Below are 12,320 nucleotides of genomic sequence, written 5' to 3'. Positions count from 1 at the left end.
GACATCGACATTCTCCTTTTGACTGGAGGTTGTGTATGAGCTCCTGCCCGTACAGAAACACTGGTGTCTGGCAGCACAGCGAGCAAAAAGGATTCCTCTGCCACCTACCTACTTTTATGGTACTACATGTCTAAAAGATCTGTGCAGCCCTACTGTAGGTCCTCATTGCTTCCCAGTTCCCTCAGAACAAAAGCGGGTCTGGTATTCTTTCCCCCATCCTCCAGACCACAAGCTGGTCCCTTCTGGTAGGAAACAAAGGCACTGGAGTTGCATGTGAGCTATGGGATGCTCCAGCCAGCTCCACATCAGGGCCAGGTGTGCTGAGCATGTCACAATATGCTGTCACATGTCAACACAAGATGCCAGCTTTGAGGCCTCTTTTTTTCCACAGATAAATGACATTAGGGAAGGGGGTCCAGCATGGGAGGTGGGGTGAGACAAGCAGATACATGCACACACACACACACACACACACACACGGGTGCACACACTGGGATCACATTGTTTGCAGGGAAAAGCTGCCTGGCAACATACAAATGGGTAGTGGTTACAACTCAAAACACTCTAGCGAGGCATTGAAAACCACATCATTACAGGGGATTCAACTCTGGTCAGCCAGAGGGATGCAAGTGAGGGATTTCCAAGGGAGCAGAGAGCTGTATTGCCATGCAGCTCGCACAGCCATGTAATGATGAAATGCACCCTTGTGCAGCCATGGCTTATGTACTGTGTACAGCCACGCAGTGCCTGGGAGCTGAGGGACTATTTTCCCACGTAGATGAGAAACCATCAATATTTTTTCAACATATTGCAGTGCTGGCATAAGAAATGCATCTGCATACACCACTGAGATTATGTGTGAAACAGGAAGCTACTGCAGCCTATTTTTTTTTTTTTAATCTATGTAAACCAAAGATAAGATATGGAAAGTGTACAGAAGAGGTGAATAAGGTCCTTGTGTCTAAAGCAACTACAAAAATGACATTAAAAAGCACATAAACACATTACTGTAATTCACTGGGTCTCTCCCTCCCATGGAAAAAAATCAACATATAGAATGAAATACAGTCATTCATCAGGCAGTGCTCCAATGTCACACAGCCTCCTCTATCCTACCCTGGTTAATCTCTCCTGAGAACAAAAACATTTTCCCAAAGAAAGGGACATCTCTGTGCAGAGCTAATACCATTTCTCCCTGATGTGGCATCAAAAGAAAAGTCAATGAACACAAGACAATGCTAGGGAACACACTACAGACAAGTGTTAGAGGCAGGAGAGTAGGAGTTATCTTTGAGGGGGAAATGAGCTTTCCTTGCGTTGCATCGCTACATGATCTTCACCTGTGAGACAAGAGAGACTTCCAAGTGACAGTTCAAAATAATATTGTAAATGTGAAATATGTTAACTCTCTAAAACTTACTGCTGGGTGGAAAGAGACATTCAGTGTCACCAGACTTCCATGCTGACATACCACTCAGTTTTCTTTCAATACCTTGGTAAAACAAAGTGCAGTTCATCCAATTGAAATATGTCTTCCATACATGTTTTAGCACAAGGAAGCCAGACAAACACTCCCATGTACAAACACAAAAATATATATGTATTTTAATTTTCATTTGGTCATATTTTATTTAACAGAATGTCATTCTTCCTCAATAACCAATGATGATTTAAAGTAGTAGCACTCTCCAAAACAGCCCATTGATCACACAGAATTGATGATATTTAAATATACAATATAAAGAGTGATGTTTCACAAAGTTGTTTTACCTTCAGACTTTAAGTTAGAACACAACAGATCAAAATTAACCATTTCACTAGATCCAAGAATAAAATTCAAACTAACAAGAAGTTGTGAAAAGAGAACAGTTATTGAAACTTTACAGAGAAAGAACATGATTAATAAACTTGTCCTGGCTTTACAAATCTCAGACCCCCTGAGTCCTAACAGTACTGAGCTGAGAAAGAAACAAATTTTATCCTGAGGATACAAGCACTGTTTGTAAATTATTCCTTATTTTATTTTTGAATTTTGATATGATGCTGTAATATTTTCCATAAGGCTCCAAAGTAGATTGCTGCATGCAAAAACCCATTATTCAGAAGTTACCACTATGCCAGTACTACAGATTACAAGAGCCTTAAGGCACAGATTGCCAATCTGCAATTTTAGATGTTGCCATGACTAGCTGTTAATCATTATTCTCATAACAGAGTTGTATTAATAGATTATGTGAGTGCTTTTGTATTTGCATGAGCGCAGAATCAACAGAGTTAACATGATTTGTGAACAGCCTTCACTGGGACATGAGTACTTCTGTAATCTGTTGTTGATTAAATGTTGGGGCAGTAGTTCCTACGTGAAGAATGACAACTAACAGTCAGGGGAAGGTAACATCTTAAATCACAAGAGCTGTCTCATCTATACTCCTAGACAGACTCTTCTGTTTTGTATTCCGCTATCATGTGGTTGGCCTTGGTCTCATTTTCCATTTCTCCCTGTTAACCAGATATTTATATAAGGGAAATATTTAAAATACTCGTCCTCAAGATCTAGTCTGCAGATTATCAGTGTGGTTTTTTTACAGTTTTCTTCTGTTATTCATAGAATAAAGTACACACAGAAGACAGGATGGTGTTGAATGCAAGAGGGTAGGAGAAGGGCTGAAGAGCTGGGAATGTTTTGCAGAACACATTTCACAATAGGGTGAAAGAGCTAGAGAAGCAAATGATTTATAAGAGGCATTATTCTCAAGTTGAACACTAGCAAACTGCAAAGCCGTTTTTTTAATAGTGTCAGGTAATCTATTCATAATTTTAGAATGACATTTTTTACTATTTAATTCTTTCTACCATTGCTGCATCAAAGATGCAGGTGAACCTCAGGGACAACCATACTCAAAGGAAAGTGATTATACACTAAGTCCCATCAAGGATACAATGCAACCAAGCCCTGGAAGTCTTTAAGTTATCATAATCTTAGGCATTACTTGTAACAATCACCAATTTGATATTCTTAGGCACTGAGTGCAATGCTTAAAGCCATCAGTTTCCTTTAAATCCTCTGTGCTCTGAGTGACTAATGGCTACAGTTAACATCACCAGCAGCACTGTTCAAAGACATGGGACACAGATCGCCAGCTACAGCTCGAAGGCTGCACAATTAGCACAAGACACCCAGGTTTGTAGGGGAGATTCCCACAACACTTCCAGTCACAGCTTTCCACAGAGTAGGCCCTGATGTCAGGGCAAGGCAGGCTGTAACTCAAGCAAGCGCTGAATTCTCCCGCACAATTTTCTCTGCAACAGGGTCTTGCAGAATACATCCCTCCATTCTCTTCCTATGGACAGGTTGGGGGGTTCTACCCTTCCAGCTCCTGCATGCTACATGATACCCACATCCTGGGAGCTACTGTGGAAAAAGCAGCAGCAGAGGCACTTCAGGTTCAGCATATGCATCAGGTTTAAATGTATTGAAACTGGGTTTGTGTGGTAAAGTGAGAAATATGTTATTTCTCCTTCCTGATGACAGATGTGTCATGGGGTTTGTAAGCCCTCTCATATTACTGAGCAGGTGAAAGCCTCCCTCACTACAAAAATGGCCAACAAGTTCATTCCAACTCACTAAGGTTGTTTTCTCCATAGGCCTTCCACCTTTCCTTACAGCCACAGGGGTCCTTTCATTCTCTGCCTCCATGACTTCTTCAGCCAGGCAGGACACAGCACTTCACATATTCCATTTCCAGGTGAGGCTCTGCTGTCATGTTCTGATCCCTTAAACCATGTTCACAAGCTCAGCCACAGTACCTACCATTTTATATGGTAACTCAAACATTTTATAAAGATTCAGGAAACTCCATCGTGGCCATACATGGTAGATGGTGTGAAAAATGGAAAATCTGCTCACAGTCTAGGGGTGGGGGACTCAGGCTACTGATTAATTTCTTGGAAGTGTCAGTGCAAATTCTATCACATCATTTTTGTCATTCATACAGCTTTCCACTGCAAGCTTGCTTCTGTTTTGATTTTTTTTTTAATTACTGTATTTTATCATCTTCTATTATCTCTTCCCTTGATTTTTTTCTACCCTTAAATTTTTATTAACTAAGGGACCTGATTTGAGATGCCAGCCTTCAGGCACTGCTGTGTGTTGCTGATGATGTGACAGCCTCTTTAAGGAATCACAGCACCATTTCCATATCAAATAAAAATCCTAACTAACTCCCACCATTTGTCTACTGCAAATTGACAGATATGTCAATTCTCTGGAAGTGAATTCTCTACAAAAGGAAGCTTTGTCATACCTTTATTAGAGAGGACTTGTTGTAAGCCACTAGTTCAGAAAGATCTGGCTGACCACTGTCCCCACAGAGAAAATACTTTGGCCACATTTTAACAAAACGTGTACCATAAGGAATTATCAGCATCTTTCATTTGAAGTCTCTCTATTTCACCTGTGTGCAGTGCCCCACCTCCCTTTGGATTCCACAGCAATGGCATCAATTCTGATTTTGAACTCACTGCAAAAACCTCTTTTTTCTCTATTTTTAAATTGATATCATGCAAGTGTTAACACGTCTTTTATCAATCAAAGCAGTTTACAGACACAAAACACCGGAGGAGAAGTGACAAAATAGTGGGAACTCGTGCCCCATGTTTCAACTTTATCACTGCCCAGCCCTGCACAAGTTGTTATTTTTTAACAACAAAACCACTTTGCAACTTGTGCAATCCAACAGGGGTCAATGTCATTCTAAGATCCCAAAAGCTGATAGGAAAAAAATTCCCACACAACTGAAAGCTGCAATGCAGACTGAAGGGAATGTCCAAGTGAATCTGCTAAATATAGACTTTTGACCCAGGATCATTCAAAGTTACAAGGCAATACAGAATGTAAGGTTCTATCTACTTGGCTTGCACTTTCATTTGGGGTCACTTGAGCACGCCTCTAAACGAAACACTGATGTTCCTTGTACAGTTAATGGGAAATAAGTATCTTGTTTCATCCCTGACCAAGTTTAGAATTCTTTACAGGGCAAATTTCCTTTTGGAGGGTCTTTGAATTAAACTACCTTTTTTCCCAACAATCAGACAGGGAAGAAAGGCATTTCATTTGGGGCACATACTCCCCTTTTGCTATTTCCTCAGCAGAAACGGTTAAATTTGGATTTAACTCCACAGGAAAGCATATCACCCCTGGTTTGCAAAGGTCTCATGGTAAAGTGTTCTAAAGAAACTAAGCATGAGTGAATCGGAAATAGGACCTTCTTACACAAAATAGGGACACATTATTTTCTCTCTGGCAGTTAAAATCAGACTGGGTGATCAAAGTGTCATCTTTGCCATATAGAAAAATGTATTTCATTGACATATGTCTCTAACTTGCTGTGTTTCTGTTTTGCTATCTGAGAAACAGGATAACTATTATTTTCTCAATTTCATAGAGTGTTTTGAAGTTTGTGGACAAAAGAACTATTCTCAGCACCAGAAGTACACACTCACAAGCTACTTGCAAAACACCTTTCTTTAGGGGGACCTGATCCAGCTAGCCATGTGATTAAGTGTTTATTCAGTACAGTCCTTTGAGACATTTGCTTTTGTCTTTCATATTGATATTTATCTTCCAAATTTGTCTTGGAACCCAACACTGACAATAGCTCAGCAGGACATTCCCCAGAGACAAATAAAGATTATCAAATCCAAACTCAGCATCCCCCTAAAATCCCATTTTAATATTCTAAACAAAATCCTGAAGCCTGATTGATTTTGGATTTTTCTCTCTTGCATGCTCTTTCAAACATGACTTTATCAAAAGACTTGACAAATACATACATCGATAATAATAACAGAAACAATATAATAACAGGGATATGACCAAAGCTTATTGCAGTGTTTTCCAAGTAATGCTAAATGGTAGTTCTTAGGATGCTTGACAAACTTTAATTTCCCAAACAGAACAGGAAAATAATAAAAGGCATGAACAAAACACTGCCAGGTTACAATTTTGTCAGGTAATGTGCTTAGGCTTGGCTGTGACTATGATTAAATAATACAAAGAGCATTCCATGCAAGGTACTGAGCTAAAACATCTGAGAGCGACATTAAAGTGAATCTGCTCCTCCGCATATGAGTGACCTGTTGAGGCCCCTTTTACTCCTCTTTTCTTTAATTCTGTGTTCAGTTTGTGGCTAGGCATAGCATGTTTGTAGAGTGCAAAACATCTTTTTAAATATGCTATACAGTAAATTTACATTTCTGTAAAGACATCTCAAACTATTTTACAACTAATAACTATTGGGAGTCTGTGTATTTGTTGGAGCTTAGTGGGTCTGATTACCTGTCTCTATAAATCAGAGTCTACTGATATCTCTGATTACAAGGAGGTTTTGGTCATGAAAGTTTCCATAACTTTTACATATATTTTTAAACATCTGTGTCTTGGAAAAGTCATCATGTAAGAGGATATTTTTACATCTTAGCAAAGGCTTAAAACTATCAATTTTTACATTTTTTTTCTAAAACCTCCTTTTTTTTTTATGTTGTTGGACAGGTATATCCAGTTTCTCCACTAAGTTCCTCATATTGCAGGATATTTTTAATATGCATATCGGCATGCATAATTACAACAAGGTTTCATTCTACCCAATACACAAGAAAGGTAAGAAATTAAGAGGAGTTCCTCCCAAACATCTGCATTCTGGTTTTAGCACTTCAATTCTGCTATAAAAATTAGACAGCAATTCCTATGGTAATAAAGATTGGAAAAAGTTTTCAGTCCAAATTCATCTAATAAAAATTGAACTACCTATAAAGATTTTCTACAAGAAAGATGGAACCCTTTATGTACCCTGATATGTAAAAGAGAAATGCCTTGAAAGAATACTGAGAGCAGGTAAAGTATATTTATTTCTCTTACCCATTTCCATATTCTTTTTCAATGTCACAACTGCAATTACCACTGTCAGAATTTGCTTCAGTGAAATAAAAGCTGCAGCCAAGAAGACCTGTAGCCCGACTCTTTAACAGAGAGAATCTTATTGAAAAAGCAGTTTTGTTCTTCCTGAAAGATGAGGTCCTAGTTACACAAAATTATAGTATATCCTACTTTCACTTTCTGGAAAGAATGTATTAATACTTATTACCTTAAAATTGAAATCAGGCATCTGAAAATATTACATAAATTACAGTTAAGTGCACAAATAAAGGATTTTCAAACAAATATTTATAAGCTTCAAAACAAATTTTAAGTTCATACAGGAATGGATTTGCATTTTTTGATTGGACAGGTGGGGTACTCTGAAATCAGCATTCTGCTGTCTTACAGCAAAGTCAGGCCCATGTATCTAAATGGATCCATGAAGATGTTGATCACCACTGTGTCACAGTTTGTATGCATGTGGAGTACTGACTAAATCCTGAAGCCCTTACAAGGAGAAAATTTCTACTGATGTTTAAGTTTTATCTGATAAGGATTTAAAAATCATATCAATGACGACATACTATTTTACTAACCAGAAGTGTGGAAATATATAACATACATTCAAATATGGCACTTATGCGAATACTGGAGACACATCTCACTTATACAACATGATGTTACAAGGAATGTGAAAAATAGAACTGAATAAAATAGTAAATAAGAACAGATCATTTTTTCAAGTCTCTCAAACTACAGAAGTAGTATTAGAACAGTTTCTACTACTGAAAAACTTGTAGGACAGACAGATAAGAAGTTCAGGCTCTGTATCTCTCCTCTCTGCATTTCCTAACACGTATCATGAAAACAGAATTAGGAAAGCAGAAAGGTGATGAGTTGTTCAGAGAAGTTCCTGCAAGGTGATGGCATATTAGGGATTACACTATTTATCAGTGCTGCTAACGACCTGTGAAGTAGGAGAGCTTTATCTGTGTGTTGCCTGGGCTAATCAAGGGTTATGCTGGAAGAGTCAGGGTCCTCTCAGCCCTGAGAAACGCTGAAGCTGTCACCACAGGAGTTACAGCTAAACTCTAGACGACAGACTTTCAAGATTTCACTCTCTGCTCTTAACTCATCTCAGCCTACCAAATCTTACAGCTGTAATCATCCTGGATGAGGAGAGGTGGCCTACAACCAGTAACTTTAAAACTTCACTGATCACTGAAGTGATGGAAGAAATGTTTCAAACTCTAGCACTTGGGAGGCAGGGTTGTCGTGAGCCAGCACGTCCACTGTGGTCAGTGTTTTCCTAACTAATCCCTGCATTGCCTGGACATGCTCTTACAATACCTCTAATTATTCAGATGTCTTGCTGGGCACCCTGTGTGTCTTCCCACTCTGACTGTCGATGTAAATCCTAATAAGAAATTACATTCTCACCTCAGCATACCACAGGCTGCACACACATCAGCCAGCACACAGAGATGACACAATACCTATGTTTCGGCTGATTTACCCAATCCCTAGTGAAACCTGTTGACCTTTTGAGGTAAAATGTATTTCTCTATTATGGCACATGTTCAATATATACAGTTATACTACAACCAAAACAAAGGTATCCTAAACATATAGGCTGAGATGTTTGACTACAACTTATTAATATTAATCCTTGCTTGGAGTGGAATGCTGTTATCTATGGAAAGTTTTACTATATTAATAATGACAGTGTCTCAATATACAATCTATAATATATCTAAGTACATTGAATAGGTATGATTTCTTGTATAAATCTCCAATGAAATATACTTATCTAACAATGCCACCTTGTATGCTTGTCAGAGATTGGTAAAAATATATATATATATATGTATCCAGTCTCCCAGTGCACAGGATTCAGTGATTAACTTCTAACCTCTGCTGCCAGGCTTTACTTTCAGATAATGGTTATTACCCTGCATTTAGAGGACTAATGTCTTGCTCCAAGGGAGAACAAGAGTTCTGGAAAAATTCTTGATGTGCACCCAAAATGCAAGAGAAGTAACTCCAACGTGTCCCACATTACAACACCCAGATTATGGTACCAAGCCAGGTTACTTGTGTAAATGAAAAGTTAGGGAAGAAACCTCAGAGATCCATATAGCTAAACAACAAGGCTATCCAAGAGTTGGTTCCAGTTCACCTGTGATCTTTCTCACAATGCACATGGTTTATGCTAAATTACAATCCTAAGCCCCAGGGTTATTTGTTAAACCAATTCCTACATTCCATTGATTACAGCATCTCCCAAGTTCTTATATTCCCTCTTTATCTTAGCACACACTACATGAACATTGCAGAAAAAACCCAGTAGTCAATGTACTAGCTGGCTTCCCATGGGAAGGACAATATTTAATTGACTTTGATGTTTCTCTTTGTTCAGTACATGTTTCTCTCTGTTCAGTACATGTCTCTCTCTGTGTATGTGTGTGTGTGTGTGTGCGCATGTGAGAACACACACGTTTTCTTCTCTTTTTTACGGTGCACTTCACTTCACTGACATGTTTAATAGTCACTCATTTCCATAGCACTTGTTTACCATAACTTACAAAGTAAAATTGGAGGATTATATTGTATTTACAAACAAGTTGGCACTTACAGAATAAATTATTGATTCCTTTTCTTTTTTTTTATTTCATTTTCTTTTTTTCTCCATTTCTTTTTCACCAAAGGGCATCCAGAATTCAGGCAGAATAGTAAAACCTGCTGCCATTATGCTACATTAACACGAGTAAATAGGATTCCAGCTGTTACACTCTTTCCCAATGATTTGCTTGTTGCTGAGAGGCAGTGCCTTCCACCTCAGTTCATGTCCAATGCTCAAAAACTGTTAGTCAAGTGAAAGCAAAGGCTGCATGTTTTCTTCCTCATTCTTATCCATGCGTTTCAGCACCCCAGGATCCACGACTGACTGAGACCTGCAGAGGGACAACATGTTTATCTGACATTTCTAGATCAAGACAAATGAGGGTAAACCTCAGCTTTCTTTTGTTTATTTTAATTTCTGTCAGGGCTTAAAAATAATGGTACAGCATTACCCAAGCATCTGATCATTGCAAATCATCAGGAAATACCCTCATGGAAGGATAACAGGGCTTTAAAGGGCTCAGTGCTGATTTGTAAATATAGGAGCAAAAGGTAGAATAATGTGGATCCTCTCTTCAGTGAAATCATGAAGCAGGGAGTATCCTCCGGACACAAGAGCAAACTAAGCTGTCCTCTGTAGTGACTTAAGCACTGACCGTCTCTCCAGAAGGTTATACAGCACTGGACTGGCAAAGAAGGTGCAATTCAGCCACCCAGCTGGCTAATCACATACTGCAATTAGCAGGATGTGTCAGCTGGAAGCACAAGTTGCTCCTTTTCTGAATAGCATCTTAATTCAACAGTGCGAGATCCTAAGCCAAACCAAGGGAACAGTGCCATGGTTAGCAGGATTTCTGGAGCAGCGAACAAATGTGTCAAACTCACTTTTCAGCTCAACTGAACAGGGCAGGGAAGGATGATGAGGGCAAATTCAGTGGTGATTGTAAAATTCCTCTGGATTCTCTGATTCAGCCCAGAAGCATAACATGGTACCAGTACCGTGCAACAGCCATATGTGACGGACAAAGAGGAAAACCCAGTCCTCAGCAAAATCAAAATGCTCCATAGAAAACAACGCCTGAAGTGTTAAGATGGGGTCCCATATCAGCTATGGCTCAGCTGATCAAAAAGCAGCCAGTTCTGGGGTACAGTAAATGCAACCCCTGTTAGATGTTTCCTTTAGTGAGATGAACCTCATGCAGGAAATGCCTATTTCTTTCTGTAAAGAAGATTTAAGATGACTAAAGAGCATGTATACATCTCTACAATGCAGGCATCTATTTTTGATCAGTGGAAGCACACTGTGCCTGCAGCATTGCTACAGATTTGCCCATTTAGAGGGCTACAGTGCAGAGAAAAACCTTTACAAATTCTAACCTTTCCTAAAATAAGCATATGGAGTCAATCTGCCACTCTCATAAACTGGCATCATCCAGTGAAAACAATGAATGAGGTTGATGAGACCTTTCTCAAAAAAATCTAAAGAAAACTTACAAAAACACAAGAAAAAACATCTGACTTAAAGCGTAGATGAAAACTTTAGATACAAAGATATTTTCTAATAATATTTATCACATTCTCATACTAATACTAAAATCAAGAAAATTAGCTTTAAAAATATGACCATCTCTCTTGTGATAAGCATAATTTAAACTTTTTTAATTAAGAGTGTACAATAATACTCATCCTGAACACTAGTCAGTTCCTCAGGCAGAAAACTAAACTGCTGAATTAAAAACGCTTTTTTAAAATCTTCACAAGGTACCATGCCAATGCAAAGCTGTTTGAAAATTTGCTGGTGGGAAGCTGCACTCATGGAAAATCCAGCTCATGACAAAAATTGCTGTGGAAGCAAATTAACTTCAAAGGTTTGCCAACTGGATGTAGTGCTAAAACTGAGCCTTTTCCCTTGGCTGCCAATGACTGAGCAGACAGGGTTTCCAGTTCTCATCTGGGAAAAACTGAAGGGGAGCTGGAATGGCTGCAAACCTGGTCTCAAATTCCCAGGGCTTCCAAAATCCCCAATGCCCAGGCAGGTGTAAAAATTGAACTGCACAAATCCTGATCTATGGTTTGTAAGCTCAGACGCCCAAATGCCTTAAAGAAGAAGGAGAAACAGTTTGCACTCAGTTTTAAACAGAAATTTACTGTCATGCTTCATCCCCTTCAGCAGCAATTGACAAATGAAGGTATGTGAAAGGAAAAGCATTTGCTTAAGTCTAAGCTCCTTCTCTTCTACCTACATCTCCCAAATAACTTTACAAACATTACTGAATACATTCTCAGAAAACACAGTGGGACAGAGTTATACTACAAAGACCCATTGCAGAGGTGAGGAACCAAACCACAGCTCCTCTGCAAAGCTTATCAACACAGATATCTGCCCTGCTGGGTTAGGTGAGAAGAGGATGCAGGTCTCCAGCTGGGTGCCTCAGGATGACAGCCACGGGTGAGCACAGCCACAGGCTAAACCTGACTGCTGAGACAGCTGCAATGTTGCCAGATGACATAAACAAGCTCTCCCCAGAGGTATGTGCTACAGGTGGCATTAATTCCTCCTTATCTCCACCATCCTCTCTGCAATCAACCTTCCTTTCAAGGTGAAGTCATCCAATTAACCAAATTCAAGGAGATCTGGAGGAATGTCAGTGGTTCACATTGGGGGCAAAAAATGAGTAAGAAAGAAATGAAGTCTCAGTAGGATTGTGGTATTAAAAAGACATTCTTTCAGTACAGTAAACTAATTTTTAAATGGTAAGCCAAATAAAACAAGATAATTGTT

General features: G+C 39.1%; 1 protein-coding gene across 1 annotated transcript in view; it reads right to left on the bottom strand.

Moving 5' to 3' along the window:
* Nucleotides 1-1,579: 1,579 nt before the first annotated feature.
* CLVS2 (clavesin 2) overlaps nucleotides 1,580-12,320 on the bottom strand; it is a 56,489-nt gene continuing 45,748 nt past the window's right edge. The window contains exon 5 of the mRNA XM_048297462.1: nucleotides 1,580-9,870. Coding sequence (XP_048153419.1) covers nucleotides 9,783-9,870 — 88 coding nt within the window. The 3' untranslated portion in view covers nucleotides 1,580-9,782. The remainder of the gene's footprint in view (nucleotides 9,871-12,320) is intronic.

The sequence above is a fragment of the Corvus hawaiiensis genome, chromosome 3, assembly GCF_020740725.1.
Source record: "Corvus hawaiiensis isolate bCorHaw1 chromosome 3, bCorHaw1.pri.cur, whole genome shotgun sequence".
NCBI classification, from domain to species: domain Eukaryota; kingdom Metazoa; phylum Chordata; class Aves; order Passeriformes; family Corvidae; genus Corvus; species Corvus hawaiiensis.
The sequence above is the reverse complement of the archived record's forward strand: the minus strand, read 5'-3'. Positions and strand labels throughout refer to the sequence as shown.